We start from the raw sequence: 26559 nt of genomic DNA, 5'->3' as shown, positions 1-26559 counted from the left end.
CATAAAGATTCACAGTGAATTTTGTGGGCTATAGGGACACGTGGGGACCTGTGGAGGCCATGGGGACCCGAAGGAGCTGTGGGGACCTGTGGAGGCTGTCACGACACCCGGGGTCCCAAGGAGGCTGTGGGGACCCGCGGAAGTCACAGGGACGCCCGGGACCCGGGGAGGCTGTGAGGGGCCGCGCCACACGGCAGCCGCGCGGCAGCGGCGGGCATGGCGGCGGCACCCCCCGCGCTGGGCGGGAACGCGCGGCCCAGCCGGGCCCCGGGGGCCGCGGGGCGGCGCTGGCCGCCAGCCCCCGCCTCTCCTCAGCGTCGGAGCGGAGACGCCGGGCGCCGCGGGGATGCAGGGCCCAGTCGCTGGCCGCGACCCCCGCTCGGGTAGGTCCCAGGGCCGGGCGCTACGGGGAGGGACGAGGGGAGCTGCGAAGCCCCTTCAGCGCGGTGGGTTTTCCCTCAGAAAACCGACTTTAAACTCACCGCCTGCCCTTCAGGGCCCTCCGAGCGCTTCCCGGTGGCGGCAGTGGACGGTATCCTGAAGGACGTGGTGGGGAGCTACCTGAGGGAGCAGCCCTACGAGCCGGCCCGCTGCAGGGACATGGTGGAGGACATGGCGGAGGTACTGCTGCACTCGAGGCGTGGGCGGCCATTTTGTCCTCACACCTCGACGGGGTGTCAGGGAGGCGGCCAGTGGTGTGGGCAGGTCCCCAAATATACATATAAAGTGTAAAACAAATGCTGCAGGAGGCTGCCCAGATGTGCCAAGGGTTGCTTGGAGGCAGGTGCAGGCTTATACACATTAACGATGAGGTTTGTTTGAGCAGCCTTGGCTCTGGCTGAGCACACAGTTCAGTAATGCTCCATGCTGTGGTTGGCCAGTCTGGAAACATATCTTTAAATACGTATCAGAGTTTTTCAAAACAGGTCAGTTGTGGTGGTGGCTGAATTGTGCACGGTGATGCTTGGGCAAGGTCCCTCTCTGTTAAACCCAGTCTTGCAGCTGAGAAAAACTGTTGTGACCCTTGAGTGGTTCAGCTGATTTGGCCCAGAAGAGCTTACTGGCATTAAAAAAGCAGTACTGTCTGCCCTTCCTCTCCCCCCTGTAATCTGCAGGTAACTATGAACACACATGGAGGAGAGTATGGCATTAACATACAGTAACTCCTTACTTAGCATCTGTGCTTGCATTTCAGTTGTCCAGCAGGAAGGTGTGCCTGGTTTTAGCAGCTGGGAGTGCTGGGTCTCTTGTGAAACCACCACACAGCAGCACACATGCTGTCTGCGGGTCTGGGGAGGCCTGCAGCAGGTGTTTCAAGTGCTGCAGTTCAAAGATTCTCATCAGGATCGTTGCAGGGGCTCAGTACTGTGACTCTTGTGCTTGTCCCAGAAAACGAAAGCCCTGTACCACCTGTGTCAAAACTTGTTTTTCTCTTGCAGGTTATTAAAACGCGGTTAAAAGACCTTATGATACCAAGGTACAAGATTGTTGTGGTGACGCATATTGGGCAGCTGAACGAGCAGAGCATGCAGATTGGAAGCAGGTGCCTCTGGGATCCTGTGAGCGATACGTTTTCATCGTATGTGTTCAAGAATGCTTCACTGTTTGCTCTTGCAAATGTCTATGCTGTCTATTTTGAATGAGGATGTAGTTGAGTTTAATAGCAGGAGAAATGAACATTCAGCCTAACTCTTCCTGTTTCTGTTGTTGAAAACGGTTGTGAAGGACCAAGGCAACTTTCACCTGTTTTGAAATGTGGTTACTGTAAGCCTTTTGGTGGTGGATGTAATAACTGCATTTCCCAGAGCTGTCTCTGGGAGGTGACTCTGTGACATGCTGTTTTACACCTGGTTCTGGCTGCTTTTAGAACTGGGTATTCCTGTAATACTTTTTTTCTCCCTGATTTTACCCTCACTGCGTGATCCCCAAGTAGAAACCACAGAGGGATTTGTGGAAAGTAAAATGAAAGCATTTTAAAACTATCCCCATTAAATGTCATTTGCTGGCAACTAAGCGGGTGCCAGGCCCCGTGGCCCCAGCTCTGTGCACACACTGTGTTGCAGGTGCTGTGTCCTGTCGAGCTGCGGGACCTCAGTGCTGCAAGTTACCCTGCTGGGCCTGGGGGGCAGAGGGATCCCTTTAAACCTTCCTGTGGGGCCCAGAGATGCCCCGGGTGGGCTCTGTGGCAGGAGCACAGCAGAGAGAGCAAGAGTCGGGAGCTTTGCTTGCCAAGGGCTGGCCTGGCTGCCACTGAGCCCCAAGAAAAGCCCTGAGCACAGCAAAGATGGCCAGGAGGAGGTGGCTAGTTCTGCTTGGAGAAGACTAGCTCAGTCCCACAGTGTTTGAAATCAAGGGAAAAATGTTTTCCAATTATATTATGTTTAGAGTATCTATATCTAACATGTCTGGGCCCTTCTGTTGAAGGTGCGTGAATCTAGCAAAACAGAAATGAATTGGGGTTTTCACCTGATACCTGCCTATAGGTAAGAGAGGAAGTACAACCCTCTGAACTTAGAAGGGTATTTCCAGTCTCCCTGGGTGCAAATCAACTGTCCACTAGGTAAGACATTGGGAAAACATTACTGGAAGCAGCTGGAATAGGAAATAAACTGTGGGGTTTGCCTGCCCAGTGTAGGGGCCTGTGCTGACTAAGCACAGGTCTCATTTGTTGCCGTTCCCCTGCGCAGTGGGTGTCTGGCAGAGGGGCCTCGCGGCATGATGCAACGCACAGAGCTCTCTGCGCTGTGGTGGTTTTATTCTGATTCTGAAGACAGGCTTTTTGCTACCCATATTTCACAGCTGAAACCTGCTGTTGGACTTTCATAACAGAACAAGCGTATAATAATTTGCTTATTGTATTATATTTTGTGTGCAAAGCTGAAACTAGAACAGTAGTTAGATGGGAAGAAATATTTAAACTCACAACTAAAAGTTTAACTCTCAACTGCTGGAAAGGCTTTGTGGAATCCAGGCAGCCCAACCTGAACAAAAGCATTTTAAAACCATCCCCGTTAAATGGTGTTTGTCAGAAGTAAAGTGTGTGCCAGGCCCTGCCAGCAACCTGAACTGTCATTGCAGCCGTTTGCACTATGACGTTTAACATTCAGCCTTTACTCCCTAGCATACTCCAAAGAATAAAGCTACAATTAAAGAATACAACTGATGTAATTGTGGTTTATGTCATGATTATTTTAATATGTGAAAGCTGTGATGTTGAACCTCACCACCGCCTGCTGCATTTTAGCACAGGGAACTGATCTCTCTCTTGCTGCAGCCGATGCTGCAGCAGGATGTGGTAAGCAATTTGGCTACTTCACGCTTTTTTAGCATAGACTTTTTGCTGGTGCGTTGCAGGTCTCGCTCTGTCTCAGGCTTGTCATTGTGGATTTCTTCATCGATGGTCTCCAGCTTCTGGTCTGTGTACCTCCAGGAGTCAGCATAAATGTTGTTCTCTGGTGAGAAAAGCAGGGGGGTTTCACCCTCTGTCATGTAAAAATTAGAAGCTAAAAATCAGAAGTCATGGAATCATGGGTAGTTTATAATATTTATCTTTACTGGAAAGGCAGACCAGTGTGCTTCCAGGGAGCTGGAAGTATTATTTTCCATGTTTCTGATGTGAACAGCCGAGATGCACCAGATCACTAAGTTCTCACCAGGGCAGTATTAAAATAGATCCGGGAGGTCCACTTTCTGTGATTAACATGTTAAAAACCCAGTAATTTTTGGCTTTATATTGAAGAGTGTTCTTTGTGGGAATAGTTGTCTTATCAGTATTAGACCAGTGCATTTGCTTTGAAGGGTAAAACAGATTTGATGTATCAGTGGCACTTGAGCACTTAACCCGGTTAACCTGGAACTGCTGGTAGGGTTTCCTGAAATGCAGGTACTGCGTTAAGGCATCAGATACCCCACAATTTCAAAGTTCCTGGATGTTCCCACTGAAATTACACTTGTAATTCATGTGTGTGTGAAATACCACAGTGCAACTGGGCACTGCCATGTGGAGTTTATCAAGGTACAGTCATTATCTCGCTTAGTTTAGTGGTGGGGGTTTCTTCTCCTGTAACAGACTCTCAGGTGTGCTGTTGCAGGAGGCATCGCTCTTTATGTTTGTTTAAAGCTACCAGTACAAGAGAATTTTCCATGTAGTAACATCTGCCTTTTTTTGAAAGTACAGAAAGCCTCTGTTCCTGTCACCTGCCTCATTTATTTCCTTTTTTCTAGTTACTTTAACCTATCAGAGAACAAATTTCTAGCAGTGCACATAATGGCTGTATTTTCTGACTTTGTGAAAATGTGCTTGTATAACCATATACAAAACACCACATGAAGATACTTAAATTGCAGAGTATGTATTCAACTTAATTTTATCATATTCTTAAGTTGTAATAAAGTTTCTAGTGGGAAAAGCAGTGTGTCCTACTGAGGACAATGGTAAAAAACTTATATTGACTGCAGCAAAGCTCATCTCTGACATTTACAATGCCGTGGCATAGAGATCTTCACTGATAGCCTTGGGCTTCACTCCTGGTTCCTCAGGTTGTCTTGGAAAATCTTGATCTAAATGTTTTTTATTTATGGGAGCAGCAGAAGCCAAGGGCACAGCTCTGCCCTTAGGTACAGCCTGTGGGTGATCTGGTTTTTCCTGATCCCCTCGGAGACAGGCACACCTTGCAGGAGGTGATAAGCCTGTAAGGCATTAATTAGTACTTACCAAACAGGTAGCGATAATCAGTCAAATGCCTTTTCCACCGAGATCCGCCGCAGGTGAAGACGATGGCTCTGACAAAGTCTCTCCCACAGAGCTTCACAGTGTTCCCTTCACCTTTTGCTTCCCTTGCCGCAACCAGGAGAGCGAGTGAGGCCAGCGCCAGCACCGTGCTCCTCATGTTGCAGTTGTGGCCGGGTGTTGGCAGGGCAGATGGGACCTGCGAGGCCAAGGTAGGGAGTTCTGCTGAAGTCCTCACGTTTATACAGACGGTGCATCCGCTCCACTGAGTAACGGCTCATTCTGAGGATGACTTAATGTTTGCTAAAAACAAGTTAATTGCTTGTTTCCGGTAATGTTGTAAGTGCTTTGGGATTGACGCTGGGATTTTGGTTGGGTATCAGAGACTTCTTAAGACTACGTAACCGCTTTACACTAGGAACACATGTAGTATAACATGTTTATAGGGTACAGGCTTATATCAATACTGTTAATGTGTATGTTCTGCAAAAATGAACAGGTGTTTATTACCTGATTTGTAGATAATGGGTTTTGTCTCTGCGTATTTCCCACAGGGCTGTGCTACCACAGCCTGTTGCCCAGTCGTGCCTTTTATCACTATGTAAGCAACTTTTTAAGTTGCAGTCTTTTAAGTTTAAGGGCTTTTGCTGTTAGCAATCCCAAACTCAAAGGGAGTTAATGTCTTCCAGTGGCATCTGCAGCTGTGTACCTCTCCGTTACCCCTGCCTTGTTCTCTTGCCAAGCACCCTTTTCTTAGGCTGGCAACAGCAGGTGCTTTGGAGGAACCTGCCAGTGCTGGACAGTTGCTCACGAGAAGCTCAGGTACTGAGGGGGTCTTATGGCAAATGTAGGCATTCAAGCCTGCAGGCACCCCACTATGGTTCCTAGCGTGCTAAGTGATAGGACACCGCCCTGCAGCACACAGAGCTTTTGATCACAGTGAACTCGCTGTAACAAACTGTGCAGAGCAATGTAGTCATTTGACAGCCGGCACCCACAGGTATTTGCCTCGCTGATACCAGATGCAGTGAAGGAGCTCCACTGCAGCTGCACGGCTCACATGCCCCTGCAGTGAGGCAAGGGTGTAGAAAAGAGAGGGAGATGGCTCTAAGCAAAGCACAGAATAGCTACAGGTCAGAGTCCTGGCTGTCGCTTTTCTTTCTGGCAATATCTGAAAGACAAGGTGGGTTTGCTAAAGCAGCATGGAGCGGTGTTACTGTGTGTTGGGACCAGACGTTAACAGATCGCTTATGGGAGCGGTCCCTTCCTATTGTTTTGGATGTTGGCTGCAGTTGCTGTAAGCTTTTATTAAAAAAAAATAATTGCAATAAAACACCTTAAGGAGAAAATTTGGCAATTATGAGGTCAGAAATGCCATGTTTAAGAACAAAATACATGACGAGCCTAGGAGGTCTTTAGCACTTCCTAGCACCACAAGTGTTTTCCAGCACCATAATGTTACAGTTAATTAGTTTACACTATGTGCAGGGTGAATTACAGTGTGTTACAGCCTTGACAGAAAGCTTGTCTTTTTTACTGGTAGCATCGTTAAGTAAACAGTCATGACCACCGATGGAAAATATATGGTGTATTCTGTTCAGATTTGTAATAATGGTTAACACATGATTCACCTTAATGGGTATCTTTCTTTGAAATGGACAGAGATTAATTTTATGTCAAGGGTAAGCTCACATGTTCACTGTAAAATGTGTGGAACATGAGGAAGTGAATGTTAATGCATCACAAATGATCTTTAGCTTCAGTGATGTGTTTAAACGTTGGATGTTTACTGTCAGGCTAACAAGAGAGTCTGAACATTCTGTATCTATAAAATACACCTCTCACTACATAATGCTTTCAAGAGCAGGCAGCTATTGCTCCATCAGTTGGCACAGCGCTTTACTGCCAAGCTTTCCTATCACCTAGCTCCTGGGATGGGGGATCCAGGCCGCACTGGTCAGGCTATAGAGCTATAGCCTACATCATCTTCTTACTCCTCTGCAGAGATGCTCCGTATGTTCTGTGAGCAGTCAGTCTCTGAACATCCTCTGAGACACCACAGTCCAGCTGGTGGCTTGCTGGGTGCTTTTTTCTGTTTCTTCAGAACTGTCCCCCGAAAAAGACAGCCCAGACAGCTGAATGCCACCTGCTTCCAACAGCAACACAGGCCTGAGCTGTGTTCCCAGCAGCTTTTGGCTCTCCTGCTGCTGGGGGTGGGCTAGGGGAGGTGATGGACTCCCAAAAACCACAGATCTGGCTTCCAGAGCTGCGAAAGTCAATCCTTGCTCCAGGACCACACTGTTACCTTGTGTGAGGAGCTTTCAGAAAAGCGTCAGTGTGGAATAGAGTGAATTTAAACCACAAATTTACATTATCCTAATCTGTCAGAGGTTGAAAAAGTTGGTCTCTACTTTTGCCTGGTGTGGGATGATCTGCAGCTCACAGGAGCACCTGACACCACTCAGAGCTGAGTATTCACTCTCAACAGTGGTTTATGGGATTATGGACAAGACGGATCTCATGAAAAGTCCATTCATTTACTGCGTGATTTCACGGGGAAAATGCAGACTGCATCTGGTAATGACTCAGGCTGTACTATGGAGTGGCTTGGACGGGAGGTGATTTTGGCATTTTTGCTTTTTGAGTAACACAAGGAGGAAAGACCTTGGAGAAAAAAAAAAAAACAAAAACCAAGGCAAAAAATCCCAAGGAGAAAATACTAGAGAGACCTTTCTGTTACCTTATCTGCATTATAGGGAAGGTCACCTGTGTATTAATGCTGTTTGACTAATAAGGGGGACTTCCAGAGGAAAACTTGGAGCATTTGAAAGACGTTTCTAACCAATATGGTTTCAAAGAGAGATTTTAATGATTGAAAAAGAATAACAGTTTATGTTAATACTACATACAGTAAATATTTCTTGCTGTTTACCAGCTGAGAAGGGGTATCATTTAGCTACTGCTCAAGAGCTTAGCAGGACCAATTATGTCATGTAAGGTATCAGCCTGTAAAACAAGAGGAAAAAAGAGCTGTATGACAGGGCAATTGCAGTATAAGACGTGCAGTGATCCAAAATTCCTATTTACGAACTGAGAACAGAATTGCTTGTGCAATAGTCATCCAGAAAGCAGGCAAAGGTAGTTTGTATTATGTCTACTGATTCTTCAGAATTCTGCTGATACTGTGCTTTCTTCTGACAGGGCTCCTTGAAAATAGCACTTTTTCCCAGGCCTGTTTGGATTGCATTTGTAGCATTGTACTTAAGTGGTATACGAATGTGTATCTTGCTTATAAAGGAAATTAATTTTCAAGATGATATCTGTATGGTAGCTGTACTTAGATGTGATTGCCCCTGAAGTACTTACCTCCCTTTAGAGTTAGTTGTAGTGTATACCCTGTTGTGCTGAGCCTCCTACATACCTAAGCCTAGGAAGGCCTTGCTGTTATCAGAAAAGGGAGTGAAAGCAATGGATGATTCTGGAAAGCGGGGCTTCCTCTGGCTGGTGAGGCTCTGAGACTCAGGAACCATGTGCCCAAAGTCGGTGAAATTGAGCACTGATATTTTTAGTCCTGTTCCGGTGACATACCCAGAAAATGATCCCTATACCCTTACTAACTGAGGAACTTCTCTGCTCAGAAGAGGGGTTGTGTTGTTTCATGGTGGTTTGTAGGAAAAGTCCCCACCGATTTAATTTGCTAAGTTTAATAGCAATGGCCTCACTTTTAGTTTTTAGGGGAAATATCTTTCTGCTCTGTGATTTACAGCACTTGGCAAACGAGGCTGGTAATTACCAGAGTTTCTAAATGCAACGCTGACAATTGTGAATTATTAATCCTTAATACCCTAAGAAAGAAGGTTAGTCTAATATCAGCATTTTTGTTCTCTCCAGCTGAAGTTTAGCGTTTTGCACCGTCTAACTCCGAAGAAATTTTAGAAAGTGACAGTCCCACTTGACAGATTGGGAACCCAAGTCAGCCAAAGCTGAAAAGATGAAGGGAGAGGTGCAGCCCCGGGGCTGCCAGCCACCTGCAGGTAGATCCCAGAAGGAGGGATCCACCTGGGGCTGGAGTACACGGGGTGACATCAGAATTTTGTAGCATGGACCAGGCAGGGAGGGTCCAGTGGGGCTTTGAGTCTCAATTAGCCCTTGTTTATGCAAAAGTGAACAGCAGGGATTCACAGTTGACATCAAGTTGACATCAGTCAGCTCTTACCCTGCTGCTGACGTGGAATCTATGCAATGGTACGATGGGAAAGGAACCTAGTTGTAAAGCAAGTCAGATGCTCACATGTCATCTAGGACAGAAAAGGCCTCACCAGGATAAGTAGTGGCTTCTGAAAGAGTGAAGGCCAAAGGGCTAACGGGTTTGCTGACACCAACAAAGCGAGACTGTCTTGGTGGTGGCCAGGAGAGGGCACGTCGTCCCTGCACTGTCAGCAGGCAAGGGCATTCTGCCAAATGCAGCCACCTGCAGACTGGCTTCAGAGGAAGCTCCACCTTCCTGCCCTTGCCCCGAGGATCCCTCCCAAACCCACCTGTGGCCAGCCTCTGCATTTGCCATCAAGTGACACCTGAAGTTTCTAGTGGTATGGCATGCAAAAGAGCAGGAACCGCCTCAGGTTTTAACCTGGTTCTAGAATTATGTCTGATTCCACCTATTTCAGTATTTATTAGCTAGATCTTTAACAGAAGCCCCTTTCTGAGGAATGAAGTACCAGACGGGCATGCAGTTACCTTATTACTGGTGGGATCAGCCAGGTTCTGCAGCTCAAACACACCAACTTCTCCTTTACTGTCTCCTACGAGAAGGCAGTTGGCATTCTTAGCAAAGAGTGCAGATGTGAACTTCACTCCTGGGCTGGCAGAGTAAGAGATCACGGGGTTCAAGCTGCAACCCAGCGGAGGCAAGAATTAATAGGTAACATTGCATTTGCCTGAGTAAATTAAATTAATAGGTAAATTTGCATTTACTATCGTGTAGAGTCTAGCAGTAATGCAGGCCTGATAAAGGTTGCATCTTTTACTTTTTATGTTCTAGATTAACTCAGAAACTAAGAAGTGAGGCTGTGTTTTGTTTGGTCTCTACCAGAACAAAAATCCCAGCTACTACTAACTAAGATACCCTGGTTGCCTGAAATCTACCCTATTGCCTAATATGTATGGTTGTTAATATTTTTATTATATGAATAATTTCCTTTTTGCTACCACAAGATTTGGTGGGCCTCCTACTCCACTGTGGGCTTTGTGCTGTCATTACTATTAAATAGTGCAGATCAGCAGTACCAGGCCACCGACTGACTCAGCTGCTCGTGCAATGGGCACCTACTTTACAGTACTGGGAAAACATGAGAGGTGTCTGAACTTCTGGCCATCTTATCTTTATAAAAGTTCCAAAGTAGCTCACTTTTATTATTTTCCCTTTTTACTAAGGCAGTGGTAGAATGTATGATTTCTGTAGAAAAAAAGGCAGTTTTGCCCTTTATCTATACCATGAGGCATCCAGCTCCTCCTCTTATAATCACAATGCTCTGGTAACTACCATCTGCTTTTACAAAATGAGAATTTCAAAATGCAATACTTTCAGTAACTAAGCAAGCAAATGGCATGGAGTTGTCATGATCTGATAACAATACTGATTAGGCAATAATGTGTTGCCTTTGTGCTGTTAAGTTTCAGAATCTTCTTTGCGAATAGGTAGTTACTTACATGCTGACACTAAGATCCCAGACTTCTGCTCTGCTTTCATTCACTGCTGCAAATATGAAGGCTGATTTTGGAGACCACATAATGTCATGAACAAAAGCAGTGGTGGAACTGAAAGTTAAAATGGGCATCTGTGAATCCTGGTGCCATAAAATAATGCTCCAGTCTGCAGAGCAGCTTAGGAACATGTCACTGCTGAATGGATTCCAGGCGACTTTGTACACAGGACCCTTGGTGTTTGAGAAGAAAGAAAAAACATCTTTGTGTTATTCTGGAACTACAGCCTCACAGAATGGTTTTTAATAATGACCTTTCGTGGAAATCCCTGACTGTCCTATGACCTTAATAGCAACACCAGCATTATGTGTTGTCTACCCACAGAAAATTAGCAGCAGATGTGATAAGATCTTAGGAGTAAAAAGCATTCAGCTGATTTTGTCCCTCCACATGTTGTTAGGAGCAGCTTATGCTGAAATGGCAGCTTCATGGATGAAGCAGAGACTTTCAAAACAAGAGGTGCTGTGAAAGTTCTGCCACCTTTCTCTCAGAGGTAACACTATTTAACTGTGGTTTGCAGGGCAAAATTACTGATTGTTTTCTTAAAATAAAGCCAGGACTAACGCTTGAAAACAGTTTGTAGTACAAGTTTTAATAAATTACCTAAAAAAAAAATAAATCCTTTTTATGTAGAAAGTAATCCTGTAAGGCTGTGATGCTTCATGCTATGGGAATTCCTTCCTAATATAAGAAAAAAGTTGAGGTTTCTTTTGTTGCAGATGTAAATATAAGCAAAGAAACTATTACATTTGTGAACTGAATTGAACAGTTCCTGCTGTCATTACTTCCTCTATGTATCACTCACCTTATGGCCTCTGTATGTCTTTAAATATTGCTCATTGTATGAACAAGAACACTGGTGAATAAGACCCTCTTCTGTTCCAGCAAGATAAAAATTAGTATCCTGAAAGAAAGGCAGAAGTAGTCTAAGTTGAATTAATCTATTTATCACTCAACTAAAAATCTATAAAGGACTGGATGAGTTTGTCAGTGACAGTCCCCTGAAGAACTAAGGTGGAGTTGCCAGAATGTTGTGCATTGGACTGCTTGCATGTGTGCTGCAGAGGTGTATGTGCAGTGATACAGTGGTGCCAGAATGGATCAGATTTGCTGTGTGTGTTTTCTCCATCTATGTAGAACATATGCTGTGATTTTTGACTCCTGAAAATCTCAGACTTTCTGCAATCCACATGGGTAAAGACATGAATTCTTCAAAGGCTCGGTGGACAAAATATTCAGCTGGATAAAGAGGAGAGGCACAAACATCTAAGCTCTACCCTTGGGAGATGCTGAACAAATTCTCGCTGATTTGACCGACACATAGAGGAAAGCTGCCCTTGGATCTGGCCCAAGCAAGTGTGAGTAATTTGGCTGAAATGATAAAGTTTTTCACGTATGGGTGTTACTTGCATGGCTTACCATATCATCAATTTGGGGTAAAACTGTTATTGGATAAGAAGCAATTTGTTTCAGAACTAATATGCTTTAAATACCAGTGCCAAACCCCAGGGTAGTGCATACTAAAGTAGCTCCAGCTGAGGATCTCACCCCTGCTGCATAGTTTGCCTGGATAATACTTTAGCCAGGGTGGACTTTCTGAGCCTACCTTTGGATGGAAGTCAAAGCACATTCCAGCTGCATGTTGAGATATCAGAACTTCGCTTTTCCTCTCTTTCTCACCTGGTAATTTTTTCTTCTCACTTTCTGTTCGCTTTATTTTCATGAGATCTGTGCAAATAGCAGGATTTTTTGTCAAACAGGTATGTGACAGTGCTATAAATAACTCCTGCTTCTTTGGAGTGCTCAACAGCTCTTAAATATTTTGTGCGTGTAACTAGTATAAAGAATGTCACCTGAAATAAAATGAGGCAATTGCAATTTCAGGTATTATCCCTCTGCAGAGAAGCTGCAGGGGAAAATGCTTACCAGTGCAATCCAGTCTTTTCTGTATAAGCCACTCAGTTATTCGGCCATCTGCTGAGATACAGATTAATCTCTCTTTCTTGCCATCTCCTGTTGCACCTCTGTCCTGTTTCACCCACCTCAGTTGCCATACAGGACCTGTATGTTTATTTGAGGATTCACTGGGACAAAAGATGCACATGATAAATATGAACAAAGACAAGACAATCTATTTGAAAAATAATTAACCTTCCACTTTGTAATGAACATCAAGTCTTACAACAAAAATGTTGTTTAGCTTGTCTCTAAAAAAAAAAAAAAGAAATCTGAACATCGGCTTTGTTCTCCAGGATTTTTTTTTTCTTTTATCAAACATGTTTGATATTTTGTTTCAGCACTGTTTATGTGCTGACACACTTTTCATTGATACCTGGAGTCATGAAATCAGTCTGCACCTTGTAGGACAATGCCCTAGACCTGGGGAGCTGCCCTTAGGGTAAATGTCTCCCTGGTCACCCTCTCTTATTTTCTTCTTAATTCCTGCTTTTCCCTCACCTTTTCTGATGGTCTTGACTTTTTTGTCAAGTGGAATTGGTGAGAAAACACCAAAAGCTACTGCTGGTCTCCCCTACAGCTGTATTATCTGGGGTTATGTTAATACATGGAGTATAAAATGATATGTGGTGGTAACTTGCTGCATTTTCTTAAGAAGTCAGAGCGTAGTACTCATTTGTTTCATCTTTCAAACATGGGGAACTCACTTTGTATGTGCACCAACAATGGCAGGGAGTTTCAAACCCCAAATAAGGACCCGTGGTGTTAATGTAATAAGCATTTATCGGCAGAAATAAGAATACAGAACGTTGGCAGTGCAGAGGATGGCAGCATCTGAGGATTTGGCTGTATTGGTGTGAATAGGTGAATGGGAAAAGTCACGCTGGCCCACTCCGGCCCTTCCAGGCATTTGTGCACTGTCATAAGTCTTTGTGTTTGCAGTTTAGCTCCAAAAATTTCTCATATTTGAGAGTATCGTTTATGTAGGCATTTCCAGTCAAAACTGGAAGACACTGACAGAAATTGGAAATGAAAAAATTGTGCAACGTCCCTGAGCATTCACAAGCCTTGCTTATCAAGACTCCTACTATTCCCTCAGCTCCTTAGTTGTGGATATTCTTTTATTTGTTATTTGCTAAGACATGACCAAGGTGGGAGGAGATGGGAAATCATAGCCTTACCTGGTGTCCAAAAGTGCGGCATCACTACAACTCTGTACGTTATAGATTGCAACAGAACCATCGTACGTGCCAATGGCTAAAAGGTTTGGGCTTGCCGTAGAAAAATTCAAAGCAGTAACACCATGCTCACACTGGAAAATACGCTCTGGCCACTGACCAGTAGAAAAATACAAGAATGTTTTAAGTTAGTTTCTTAACTTACCTTGGTTTTCTCAACACTACATACTAATTTGCCAGGCTCTGCTGGAAGATTCAAGTGCTGATGACCATAGTAACTACTTCTGGACAGAAATTAGGTACTGTATTCTACATGGTTCAGTTTATTACTTGCTGCAACTGATAAAATTAGGAAAAATAAAGACTATGCAGAAATATGACACTGTAATATAAGTTAATGGGCCTACTCTAAAACAAATACCTAAAAATCCCATTCTCCAAGATTCAGCTATATGAGTACAGTGTGAGACTTCTGTTTGATTTGTTTTCTTTCTTTTTAAAACAAACTTGGCATTTTGGAAAATTTGTCCAGTTGTTTTCTATCTCTTAATATGAAAGTAAGTACCTTTCCAATTACAGAAACTTAGCTGAAGATAAAATGCAATCTAACATATTTCAGGTAACCTGTAAACTGCTATTTTCATGCAATTTCTCCATGTAACCAAAGAACCGATTCAGCTCTGTTACGAGATCGAATCCCTGAAGTCACTGTACTGAGCTCTCAAAATGGGAAATGGTAGAGTATTAGTTTGCAAATAACTGTATTTCAGCGTGCATGCCAGGTCATATTTCTTAATGTTAGGGACTTGGTGACATCAGGGAATCACAGGAGTATTTGACTGTTACTGACTTGATAAATACACATTAAAGATTTGACTCTGTGATTTAAATCAGTCTAATACACAAGTTTGGCCAAGTGAAATTTGTAGACCAAACCAAACTGAAGTTGTGTAAGTCGATGGCAATCAGATGGTTTTTACCATGTCACTTTGGAACCGAGATTTCCAAGACTTTTTGAAAAAATGCCTCCTTTGAAAAGGATCACCTTTCAGGTGGGTATGTAAAGATGTAAATATTACATCTGTGAAATCTACTGTCTTTTTGACCATATTATGAGAAGTTGGATTAGATAATACTTTTTGTTGTTGTTGTTTTTCCTTCAGCCTAACAGAATTTCATGGTGCAACTGAAAATGCATTGGAAAGGATAATCCTTAAATTTAAAACAGATATTCTCTGTAATGAGAGTTAGGAAGTATTGAACAAATTGTCTATAGATTTTGAGAAACAAATGGTAAATTAATTTATTTTCACATTTGATGTGCTCAAGACTTTTCCAGTCTAGAAAATAATTTCTACGCACCTGGGTCTACCCACAGTAATAATGAGACAGATTTATGGACTTGGGTAGGTCACTCTAGGGATTGGAAATGGGATGCAGAGGTCTGCATTGCTAAGTTGCCTAGCATAGCCTGGTACTACCTGAGAGTTGTAACCATCTCCTAGTTGTTTGATGGCCTGTGTGCAATGAGTGTAGTCCCTGTCAACACATGTCTGTGTTACCAAACCACCAGCATAGTCAGCACCTCTGTTGGAAGTGTTAATCGAGAGGACCAATAGGCACAGAAACTAAACTGCTTCCTACAGGCACTTTCTTTGGGTCAAGATTTGAGCACATTGCTAGGTATGGTGGCTGGAATCTGTTTTCCTGAAATGTGTGGTTTGGGCTAGAAAATTCAGCCTTACTGGCTAGGTCTTGCTTTTGGAAACAGGAAGAGGGAAATAAGTAAAGCAGAAAAATACACTGAAGAAAAAAAAAGAAAACCAACAGGCAGCTCATTACCATGGGGTTCTTCAATGACCAACAGCAAGCCAAGCCTTTCTTCTGTTCTTTAAAATTAAATGCCCCGTAACCAACAGCTAAAAGATCCTAAAAGCACAGATTAACAGATATATGTATCTCAGTTTAACTTGAAGTTCAGTAGTATATTTCTAAAAGACAACTTTCAGTTAATAGTGACTCTAAGCACAAAGCCTGGAAAAATAATGCTTGTGTCATATGTGAGTAGAATGACACACAAGAAGAACAGAATTTCTAGAATATTGGAAACTGGTTCAACTAAAAATGCATTCATAGTCATTGTCAGTGTGTTTGCAATGATCCCTCTCTGGCCATCATAAACATATGTCCCTTTCCAGAGATCAATACATAACCATATTTTAATGTGCAGTTTTTAATGGAATACACAGTAATACTTCTACTTTTCTCTCTCGTTAGCTGAAAAAGGAGCTTCAGTGACCACCTCAAACTCCTAGCTTTTAGCTCTCTACAGTGGGGTCCAATGGTCCAATCCTGTTCATTCCTTTCCATAAGCAGAAGTAAGAAACAGTGGCAAGACTTTAGTCTGCAACTCCATTAATTTTTTTTTCCTACAAACAACAAGTAGTTTGGGAAACTAACACTTTAAAAGTAAGTATTTGTTTGCCCTATAATTCTAAAGCTGAAGTCTGGAAATGTGTCCAACTTTATAATAGCTGGGGATCTGGTGTACTAACAGTATGAAGTAGTCTTTGTTTTCTCTCTCTTTTTTTTTTTTTTTCCCTTAGAGCAATGTTACTGGTTTTATGTTTCTCATCCTCCCTTGCTTTTTACCTTCCATTCAGTATTTTTCTTGTGGCCATACAAGAGCTCTGTTGGAAAAACTGAGCCTTACATTACTCTGAAAGTAGAGGTGTCTGAGTCATTCTCACCTCCACTGAAACTGAATTAAATAAACTTGGGCCAGCTGCTCAGAAATTTGTGCCTGTTATTATGCATCTTACCCTTAAAGTTTGATGAATGCTGCTTTCTTGGGAGACTACTATTAGAAACCAAGATGTGGTATCTAAACATGATGGATAAATTTCATCAATGGGGATAAAGTTTAGTAGTAGTGGTTTAAATTTCAATTTCCAGTTCTATAACAGACCAAATCTATTATCTTAACATTATTGTTCAGGTGACTGACATTGGTGAATTGGCCCAATTAAATTAAATTCTGGACTGATTAAAGCTGTTGTGGTACATTTGTAGGAAAAGCCTAGTGTGGCTATCCAGCCTGTAGAATAATGCAACAATATTGTTACATGGAAGGACAAAATACAGAGGGCGGGATGCAAAGACAACCTGCCTGACTGTAGGGATGGATCCATTGCTCAGAGATCCCTCCCAACAAAATACATCAAAATCAGGAGTTTATTACTACCAACAATTGCTTATACCATTTTGTAAACAGCTTAGAAGAAGTGATTTGTTAACTCACTGGGTTTACTTTGCTCCAAGCCATACTGCTCACACTGTGACCGTTAGTTAATTCACATGCATATGACCACAGCCATTCCAGCCTGGGAGGTACAATTTCTTCTGGGGTTTTATTCAGATCTGACAGAATTGATGGGTCAATTAATGCTTCCCTTTGCTTTTCCTTATCTTTGTTTTCCTTGTCCTGCTCTTCCTGTTTTGCTTCTTTCACAGCTGCTACTGTACCACCAGTGTCTGGTGTAATGTCAGGATCTAAAATACACAAATATCGTAGAGCCTGAGTAGTAACATTTCACTTATCTAACTCCAATCATTCACCTCAGAAGAAAAATGTGACCTTTCAGCAACTATTTTGCAGAAAAAAAATATGAAGTGAAGGGTTGAGGAATTTAGACATTCTAACTTCTAAAACTGTGGCTAAAATGTTGATATAGGGACACAGAAGATGGCTGGATCAGGCTGTTGTGAGCCAGCTATGCCCCAGGTGTTTAATGAGTGGATTCCGCTATGCAGCAACAAGTTAGGAACTTATGTCCACTCCCCACCTGGAAAGTTTCTAATCTTTTGTACTTAAAAATTTGTTTAAACCGGTATTTTTTTCACACTAGATGCCAAATTTTAAAGAGCCACACTTATGCATTGATGCTGTAACACTGTAGCTAAGTTACATGATGCTGTAATAAGTTGCTCATTACTTGGGAAAAATGTGTAGAGCACATTTTTAGACTATTTGCTACATATTTTTTTGTTTACTCACGCTTTTATTTTATGTAATGTGCATAATTGTAATCTTATGTATACATATTTGCATGTAATGCACACGTAATGTGCATGTAATGCAAATGTAATCTTAAATTAATCTGAGATCACCGTTAACAAAACAGGAACACAGTAACTGCCATATTGTCAGAACAAAAGTCCTCCTGGCTGGTATCGTGCTCCAGCTGTAGCTAGTTCCCGAAGAGTGACTGAATATAATAGGTTCATTGCCCGAGAAACTGAAACTGTCTATGACACAAAGAGGTACAATACAATAAAAGGAGTGTGAATCTGCCTTGATTTTTTAAATCCCTGTGTTAACTTGGAACTCCTGTAAAAGGTAAAATATTACTTAGCACTTGGGTCCGGGTAATGCCTCTTACAGTCTGCAATGAATGTACTTTATTTTAGACACTGAAAATCTATCAGGCTAAAACTTCTGTAAAATAAACTGTAAAAGACATTCCAATACAAAAAATGGTTGGAGAAGCAGTAGAATTAATTTGTATCTTAACTGTCAGGAAACAAGTTTGGCTAATATTTTCAGTAAGTCTCTGTGGTGATAAGGGGAGATGAGCCAGCTCAGAACTCATTTATTCAATTCTTGCACTAAGTATGGTAGGGATGTCTGTTAAAGTGAGTGTAAAACTGCAACACTCATGTTGACATCTCATAAACTCTCCTTTCCTTTGTCTTATTTCTTAAATTACTTGTCATCTGTAAAGGCATTCAGTGAGGGTCGTAAATCCATGATGTTCAATAGCATGCAAAGCCTTGTGCTGAAAACGGGGTAGCCAACAAGAAACAAACCTGTAAGGACAGGAAACTGCCGATAAGCAGCAAGTTTGGGTTGAAAAATATTCTCCATTAGAATCCTCTCCATGAAAAATAAATCCTGCTGAAAGTTTTCTGTTGTTAATATAGCTTCTGAGTGGCATTCCTCCTCTTCATGGATTCTGGCAAGAACAGCATTTTCCAAAATCATTATACCAGAAGTTGTGCTGCCTGACAACAGATAATAGGGGAAAAAACAGCTTTAACGTGATGATACTTCGCACGTAAAAGTCAAGGGGATAAGAAGTCTCCTCCTCCTCCACCTGCAAAAAGCATAGAAGAATCTATCCTCATCAAAAAATACTTCCAATATTAATTCTTCTTGCTTTAATTTTGAGGTTTTTTAATTGCTGAAATACTCAGTATGATGAGATACTTCAGGAATTTTTCATGATTGCTGTTTTGCTTTTACCATTCCAAGTCAATGACAAAGTTCGCTGGTATTAACTATTTATCTTTATTTAAGATGATTTATGGCAGCATCATGCAGAAAAGGTCTCAGTGCAGACCTGTCCAAGATTCTTTAGAAAATGCTTTTTCAAGTGCCAGGCAGCCAGACCCAGCATTTTCTTCACGTAGTTTTCACCACACAACGTAGTGATATGCATGGTTTAGAAGGATGAAAACACGGCAGAAATGTAAAACCAGAAAAATGTTACCTCTGTCAGAAGAGACAGGCATAGTCTGATCGTGCTCTTTAGTTGTATGAGATTCTCTGCTTTTCCCAGCTGTGGCTCTGCTCCCTTCTGCTTTTGACCTAGGTTCTATTTCCAGTACATTAAATGAGTCATACAAGTCCCAGGAAGTGACGGTCATCCCTAAAAATGAATTAGACTCTATTATACAAGTTGCGTGTTTTGGTACATTGTTATGAAAGACTACATATGGTTGAGCAAATATTTCCTTTTTGTACTACGCTCCCAACTGTTTGGCAGAGGGGCTTTGAAACCAACTGAGGGTTAGACAAGGCTGTAGCAACATCTGTTGCATGCTTGCAGCAGCTGCGTCAGGGTCTTCTGGATGTGTGGCTTCCCTTCAGCAGGGCCATCTCCCCGTGAAACGGTGCTCTGTGTGTGCTCAGCTTTTCAAACGTGGGTTAGAACCAGCCCTGCTGATGCTCAAGGCACACAGAAAAGGGGAACATATGTTTTCAAATCAGATTAATATCTATTTTACTTTTTTTTTTTTACTCATTTTGCATAGACTAATAAACACAAAGGAAAAATGTTTGGAACAGCATTCCCCATCATTTTCTTTGGCCTCCTACACAAAAAAAAGATGTCCATAGAGAGGCAAAGCTCAGCACACACATCTAAAACTTAGATATTCCTCTATAGTTATTTCAGAGCATTGAGGTTGAATATTTTATAAAATTAAATCTATCTTGTGAGATTGCCAAGATTTTCAGCTTTCCCCCAAGATTTAAAATCTCTTAATAGAGGTTCACTTTTTTGCATTATGGCAAGTAGAAACAGAAACCAGTGTCACTGGGCAGGGAAAAGGGAACTGTGTCCTTTCATATTTCAAGAGCATAGTTGAGCATTAGGTGTTCTGCCTCCTAAGAAGCACGCTATGCTTGCAAAGTGCTGAGGCAGGCAGGACACAGCATAATGACTGTTACATTGCAATGGGTACAGTGTGTCAGCACCAATGTTCATGTTTTAGGAGGGGCCGAAAAGGTTGCCACAAATCACATTCACCTATCTGAACTTAAAGCTCTGGAAATGAAAGTTGAGGAAACATCTTTTCTTGTTTAGAGATGGAATAAGGAAAAAAAGACCCTTTCCTCAGTATCCTACCTGCGCGTGGGGAGTCTTCTGAGGTCCCACAATCTAGCTGTATGCTGGAGTTTTCCCAAATACGTATCTAATAAGTAAACTGAATCTAATAACAAACCAAACTTAACAAGGCTACAATGTAGTAAATGAGAGCCTGTTCCTATTTAATACCCTTTCCTATATGGTACTTGGAAAGTTTACCTTTATCTTCCATGATGATTTTGTCACATTGCACTTCCTTGTTCTTTGCAGCTCCATTAATGGTTTGCATCATTTTTTGTACAAAGCAATCATTACCAGGTCTATTTTTGCAAGTATCAACGTAGATCCTATTCCTCTCCCTCAAAGGGAGAAAAAAAAAAAAAAAAAAAAAAAGTTGCATACTGACCTTCTGAAAAATATTTGCATTCAACTTCTCAGTGTGCTTAACCACAAGTTGAACAGGAGAGGATGCTTCATATCATACATTGACTGCTCAGGGTTTTTTTGATTGCTACATTTTATTTCACTCTCCATATTGTCTTTCAGCAGCTCTTTCTGACCTTGTGATGCTTCTTTAAACCAGAAATGGCCTGTAGAGGTAGGCACCAGCAGAAATCCCCATTCCAACTACCTTTGCACTTTGGTAGAATTCAGGGGAGCTCAGAAATACGTAGCTCCCATCACTTGAAAGTGAAAGGCAGTGCATCCAAGCAACAAAAACAAAACTAGTACATTTCTATTTTGTCCAGCCCTCAGGTTCTGTAGGAATAGTCAGTGGGAACTGTGATTTTTTTTCTGTTATTTTGGCTTCAGTATTCTAACAGCAGACATAGATTGTGCCCAGCCTCACTCCACAAACTGCTTGCTGTGCTCAGGGAGAGTCCCTGTCTGTTCCTGTGCAGCTGGCAATATGTGCTGCATACTCCAGCTAAGCCTGGTTGATAAGATGCTCTTCCTTTTCCTTCTTCTCCAAAATCACACCAGTGTGATTCACAGACAGTGTGGGTTGGAGTCCTACCATGAAGTTTGTGTGCAGATTTGCAGAAAAAAACTCACTCGGGTAAATTGTTTGACTTGCCAGCTGCAGTACACTGCATCCCAGGCCTTGGGGCCTGCAGCTACAAAAGCTGTGTGACAAGTTTATCTGTCTGACATCCATCATGGAGACAGCTTTGCTGTACTCTGTCCCAGTCAGCTCCTGGCAGTAAGCCAAAAACCTATGTGTTCTGTGTTAACTCCCTACCAAAGTTCATGGTAGTCCAGGGAGGAGACACTGAAGTGGAAATACACTAGATGCAACTAAGGAGAGACACAACATTTGAACAGGAAAGGTCGCTTGTGGTGGGGTGAGGTTTCTTCTAGCTAGAAACACTGTGAAGAGCTTCAGAGGAAGCCAAGGCCTGCCTAGTTTGTTTATATATATGTTATCAATAAATGATTAGCTGTGAAGCTACACAAAGAATCAAAGCACAGGTCTGCAATTTCTGTTTTCATTAAAATTAAATTGTGTAATTCATGTATACCGTGCTTCTCCATCTTCTCTTTCCCCCAGGCCCTGTGTGTTCTTCTCTTGTCACTATCCCTTGCTTTTGCTAATTTGCCTTAAGTTATCAGTGAAAGAGGGTATGAATTTGATCGACAAGATGGAGTTGTAGGCTGTCTTGTCGCAAAACAGAGACTTGATCCCAGTATGGCTTTAAACAAAGGTGAAATTATGCACTGTAGCAGTCAGAACACTGAACCTATGTGTGAGCAGCCTGTTCAGGACTTTGTGACCAGCAGAGATTGTGTGTGCTGAGCATACTACATGCACGTACATGACTGCCAATATACATACAGAACTCTTCCAGCATCTTCAGATTCTACAGACACCACAACAGATGGCATATCCAATATCCATATAGTTTCCGTCTCTGTGAGGTAAATATCCACTCTCCTATCTAAGTCTGCTTCTGTCAGTTCTTCTTTTATCTCCTCTTGCCTCACCTGCACGTCTGAAAAATTACATGATGTTAACACGCGAGACCTTTTCTGCTCTAAATTTAAAAGACAAAAGTATTGAAATAATCAGGAGCCAAAACTTGTGAGGGACTGAGTTCCTTTGAAGTCCTGGGCATCTCACATCCACTGACTGGAGTGTCTCACAAATCACAGTGCTCCAAAGAACAGTTTAAATCTATAATTACACAGTGTATGTTCTTTACCAGATAAGCTAACAGTTGCATCTTGTCGAGAGCCAGGTTCTGCTGTTTCATCTAGTATGGACTCAGTTGTCGATGTGTTTGATATAGAAGTACTGCTGCTTCCATGTGTCCTTCAGTAACAAAGAAATAAGCAGAAATAGCATGTGAGGGTCCAGATGTCAGTTAGCAAAGCACTACAAAAATAGCAGTGGTATTTACCAGGATAAACCACAGAAGGCTGCAAGAGCACATACAGTGATGCTCGTGTTGTAAAAGAAGTCACAGAAGGCTTAGGCAAGAAGATAATGAAATGGTTTGAAAAAGACTTAAAAAGGAAGAATTCCTCTGACAGTATATCCTGAGGCATTAAATAGTTGATGGAAAAGAAGCTATTGAGTTCTCAGATTCATTTTTAGCATATAATAATGTGAAGTGTTGGCTACCTACTGTATGATAACACATACCTGCATACATCACTGTTCTCAACCAGAATTTAGATCATTTGGTGCTTTGTGTCTGCTGAAATGCCTTTGCAATGCACAAGAAACTCATGTGAAGGGATTTGCTTTTCTAAAAAAATAGGTAAAGTTCATAGAGGGGACAGCTGCAATAACTAGAAGTAAAACTCAAAACTTGGGTACAGTTGGGGGGTTTGTCAGCAGATTTTCTCTTCCTTAAAAGCTAAGTGTGACCAATTATAAATATACCAAAGGCATTTGAAAAAGACAAATTTTAAGATTTGTATTTAAAACTACAGTTAAATAATTTCATTTTGTCTTTTAAGTGAAGAGCTCGTCTCCAAAAAGGATGTGTTTATTTTTCAGGAGATACTTTGTATTTTTAAGTCATTTTTTTCTGTGTATTTGTGCCTGGTTAATATCCCTACCTCTGGGATTATCCTTTATAATAGCTAGCCTAAGAAACAGGACAAAAAGAGAGTTCTCAAAGAGCAGTCTTCTCAGAAATCACAACAGCATTAACTTTGCCAAAGAAAACAGTAAATAACACTTTTCTGTAACTTGTGTTTTTTTTCAGTGCTGACTTGTCTTTTAGTGCCTTTGACTAAATAAATAGCATCTCCTCTCCATACAATTTGAATGTGTACACACCATTTGATCAAGTGATGCGGTTTGTTGTTTTTCATTTAAAACACAAATAGTTGTTTACCTTCTTTTGCATGACTTAATGGCATTTGTCAGCCCGAAGATAAAATGGCTCAAGTCCATTGACTTTGTTTTATTCCCTCTGTACTGAAAGTTTGTAAATGAAATCTAGTAAGTAGTGAAATGCATACTTTAGCAGTTTTAGTTCATAAGTTTTGAATAAGAACATTTTTTGAAATGGGTGTATATAATCACAGAGGTAACTTGCTTGAGTTTAAAAGAGAGGATTCTTACTATGTTAACAGTATTTTGGTAGGATTCTTATTATGTTAACAATATTTTGGTATTTGAACTGAATGAGTAAGTATCGTTAAACTAGACAAAATATTTTAAAATAAATTTGTAACTCTTCAGTGAAACCAGGCCTTTTGTTTCCAAATCATTTTTCCATACCCACAGCTAAGCAGGTATTGATATATTCCAGTTTTTGAGAAAACAAGCTTGGGAAAGGCAGAGAGCATCTGAAGTAGCTGAAGGGAGTATATTAATGAGGTGCAAATGCCCCTTGTCAGCTGTACAGCCTTGCTCAGACAAGCAGAACACAACCTCATCTACCTTTAAGATGGTGTTTTGTCACGTACGTGTGTATAGGTACTATCATAACTTGCAGTTTGGGTGTCTGCATTTTTGAACTGTGAGGTACTCATTACCACCTCTAAAAATGGTCCATTTTGGTATGTTACACAAAAAAATGTGTTTTAGGAAGGAGAATTTGAGTAAAATTAGAAATATCACAGCGGCGTGTGCTGCTCTCTACTTCCACCTGTATGCGTTAGCACTTCAGCAGTAGTTCTGACACAGCCATGAGTACTGACAAATTCCATTTCTTCTCTTTGTTAGTATTCCTCAAATTTTAAATGGCGACTCTGACAGGCATGTTTCTGTATTTTGACAACAGCGTATCATTATTAGCCCTGCACCATTAGTCCAGCTCCCTCCCTGAAGAGCAGGTGTGTGGCCGCTGCAGGGTAGGTGCCCTGTAAGACATGATTTAGGAGACGTATCGACTTACCTTGCGAATGAACCTAAACTAGCATTCACTCCTGGGGTCTGATGCATGGAAAAAGAAGAGAGAAAAACAGATCCTTTGGACTCAAAGTAAGCACTTGATGCTAAGAGCTTGCCTTGCCTGGGTACAACAGTATTTGGATCTGAACAGAAGAGTGGATGGGGTGTCACATCCTTTCCTTCATCATCAAAAACCTGAAGAAATATTTAAATAATTATAATAGTTTCACTGTGTTCCCAAAACAAGTCACACTGATGACACTTGCAACATTTTTTCTCATCTGGAATAAAAAGAAGACCCTGATCTAGGCAGGAACCTGCCAGAACAGATAGGTAACCCCTCTCTGCAAATGATGCCCAATATACACCAGGTGAGGGGCTTTGCATTCCTGGTTCCCCTTTAGCACTCAGCCTTGAGAGGGCTGTTGCCTTTGCCTGAAACTTCTTTGGAACTCTCTTCATAGAAATGGCTGCAAAATATCTGGAAAAACTATGTTTTTCCATTCTCATTCTCAGACCAGCTTCTCCTTCTTGGTCAGCTCTAGTGTCTTTTTCAGCTTATTTATTCCATAACTCTATGTATTCCATCTACCTGGAGTTGCTTATTGACTGTAACTAGTCAAATTAACAGTACTGCAAAAGCAACAAGGTAGACAATTCTGCTTCTTTTTTATTATGCTGCTCAAAATATTTTATTGTAAGAAGGGTCAGGAAGGTCTTTAAATTACTCTTGGATTGTGTTATGGGAATCTGCTTTTTAGGTCAAGACATACAGGTGCTACAGTCAATGTATCACAGATTTGAAAGCAAGTAGTTCTCAGATTAGGTGGAGAACTGTTACTCATTTTTTATTATTCTTGCAGATTGTTTTTGGACGCTAATCATCTTCATATAAGAATGGATTAAGCTCTTGGATCATTTCCTTTCTCCACAGCTCTTCAACTCCAGACATGCCTTTTCTTTCCTCCTCCCTCTCCCAGTTCCTTTCTGACAACCCTTAACATCAGCAATAACTCACTTTTAAAACTTTTTAGTAGTAGTGTAAGTGGCTTCTCACCCGCACAGTGTACTTGTTACCCACAAGAGACCCCCTGTCCACAGCTCTGCCATCGGAAGTTGTGGGCTGGATTCTGCGACTTGCTGTTCTATTTGCATAGATGCCACTTATGATGCTCGCTCGTCTTTGGCTACCAGAACTCGCTCCTGATCCTTGCCTTACCCTGAAATCAGCCGTAGAAGTTCTGTTTCAATCAACAAAATTTAAACAACCAAATACAAGCACCACATTACTTGTCCCTTAACTTTTGGGAACAGTTTAAAAGGTTTAAACCATTCAGGATGATAGTCCTGAAATCATGTAATTCCTTCCAAAAATGTCCGTTCAGCTTCTGAGGAGGCTTTGTTAAATGGTGACAGAGCGTGAGGGGCACAGGGGTGGGGGCAATGCCTTCTCTAAGGTAAAAGCCGAAAAGACATTTTACTGGTATCTGCTTTTTTTGGGCCAAGCTTACAAATGGGAACCGGCGTGGCAATAAAGCAGTAAGAGATGCAGCCTGGGCCTGCGTGTGAGGCGCTGCCGGCGGCTGCTCGCTCAGACCGGGACACCGGCGGGAGCCCACCCCGCCTGGAGCCGGGGCAGCGCTGCCGGGCCCCCCGCCCCGCCGGGCCCCCCGCCCCGCCGCCCACTCACGGGGGAGGCCGCGGGCCGCGGCCGGGGCCCTGCATGGCGACGATGCTCGGCCGGGGCAGCGCGTCCCGCCGTAACCATGGCAGCGCGTCGCAAAGACGCTGCGCGGGGATTGGCTGCCAAGAATGGCGCCGCCGATAGGCCGGGCCCGCGGCGCGGGGGTCGCGGTCGCCTCCCCGCCCGCCCGCCTGAGGAGGGACCCGCGCCTCACTGCGGGCCGCGGCCGCCTTGTCCCCGGG

General features: G+C 42.4%; 3 protein-coding genes across 5 annotated transcripts; 1 reads left to right on the top strand and 2 right to left on the bottom strand.

The window, feature by feature from the left end:
• The first annotated feature begins 6 nt into the window (after positions 1-6).
• DYNLT5 (dynein light chain Tctex-type family member 5) lies at positions 7-3168 on the top strand. Of its 2 annotated transcripts, none has more exons than XM_080406705.1 (3): positions 7-383; positions 463-621; positions 1440-3168. In XM_080406705.1, exons 1-3 carry the CDS (start codon positions 60-62, stop codon positions 1641-1643), a joined length of 687 nt encoding a protein of 228 aa, XP_080262831.1. In that variant the 5' UTR covers positions 7-59; the 3' UTR covers positions 1644-3168. The 2 variants fall into 2 exon arrangements, with proteins under 2 accessions (XP_080262831.1, XP_080262832.1); XM_080406706.1 differs by having other exon boundaries at positions 273-383; positions 497-621.
• On the bottom strand, positions 3169-7434 carry INSL5 (insulin like 5). Its single transcript, XM_080406708.1, has 2 exons — positions 4715-7434; positions 3169-3482 (listed from the first exon to the last, which is right to left on the bottom strand). The coding sequence occupies exons 1-2, from the start codon at positions 4887-4889 to the stop codon at positions 3241-3243; spliced, it is 417 nt and encodes a 138-aa protein (XP_080262834.1). The 5' UTR covers positions 4890-7434; the 3' UTR covers positions 3169-3240.
• Positions 7435-7576: 142 nt separating this feature from the next.
• On the bottom strand, positions 7577-26455 carry DNAI4 (dynein axonemal intermediate chain 4). 2 transcript variants are annotated; one of them, XM_080406693.1, is made up of 17 exons: positions 26324-26455; positions 25691-25853; positions 24638-24828; positions 22484-22593; positions 22117-22273; positions 20499-20638; positions 19179-19337; positions 18496-18690; positions 16928-17178; positions 15469-15555; positions 13630-13781; positions 12419-12576; positions 12099-12220; positions 11298-11396; positions 10439-10665; positions 9467-9620; positions 7577-7735 (listed from the first exon to the last, which is right to left on the bottom strand). In XM_080406693.1, the coding sequence occupies exons 1-17, from the start codon at positions 26356-26358 to the stop codon at positions 7682-7684; spliced, it is 2454 nt and encodes an 817-aa protein (XP_080262819.1). In that variant the 5' UTR covers positions 26359-26455; the 3' UTR covers positions 7577-7681. The 2 variants fall into 2 exon arrangements, with proteins under 2 accessions (XP_080262819.1, XP_080262818.1); XM_080406692.1 differs by having other exon boundaries at positions 7577-9620.
• Between the last annotated feature and the right edge of the window lie 104 nt (positions 26456-26559).

Source organism: Falco punctatus (assembly GCF_963210335.1).
Source record: "Falco punctatus genome assembly, chromosome: 11".
NCBI classification, from domain to species: Eukaryota; Metazoa; Chordata; class Aves; order Falconiformes; family Falconidae; genus Falco; species Falco punctatus.
The sequence above is the reverse complement of the archived record's forward strand: the minus strand, read 5'-3'. Positions and strand labels throughout refer to the sequence as shown.

What these genes read in the sequence shown, in the direction of transcription:
- DYNLT5 (XM_080406705.1), top strand. Translation starts at nt 60, where the DNA reads ATGGGGACCCGAAGGAGCTGTGGGGACCTGTGGAGGCTGTCACGACAC. An exon ending in TGGCCGCGACCCCCGCTCGG is followed by an intron (nt 384 to 462) that starts GTAGGTCCCAGG and finishes GTTTTCCCTCAG; the next exon opens with AAAACCGACTTTAAACTCAC. An exon ending in TGGTGGAGGACATGGCGGAG is followed by an intron (nt 622 to 1,439) that starts GTACTGCTGCAC and finishes TTTCTCTTGCAG; the next exon opens with GTTATTAAAACGCGGTTAAA.
- INSL5 (XM_080406708.1), bottom strand. Translation starts at nt 4,889, where the DNA reads ATGAGGAGCACGGTGCTGGCGCTGGCCTCACTCGCTCTCCTGGTTGCG. An exon ending in TGATTATCGCTACCTGTTTG is followed by an intron (nt 3,483 to 4,714) that starts GTAAGTACTAAT and finishes TTTACATGACAG; the next exon opens with AGGGTGAAACCCCCCTGCTT.
- DNAI4 (XM_080406692.1), bottom strand. Translation starts at nt 26,358, where the DNA reads ATGCAGGGCCCCGGCCGCGGCCCGCGGCCTCCCCC. An exon ending in AATCATCATGGAAGATAAAG is followed by an intron (nt 19,338 to 20,498) that starts GTAAACTTTCCA and finishes ATTCATTTTTAG; the next exon opens with GGATGACCGTCACTTCCTGG. An exon ending in GCAGTTTCCTGTCCTTACAG is followed by an intron (nt 17,179 to 18,495) that starts GTTTGTTTCTTG and finishes TGTGTATTTTAG; the next exon opens with ATCCTGACATTACACCAGAC.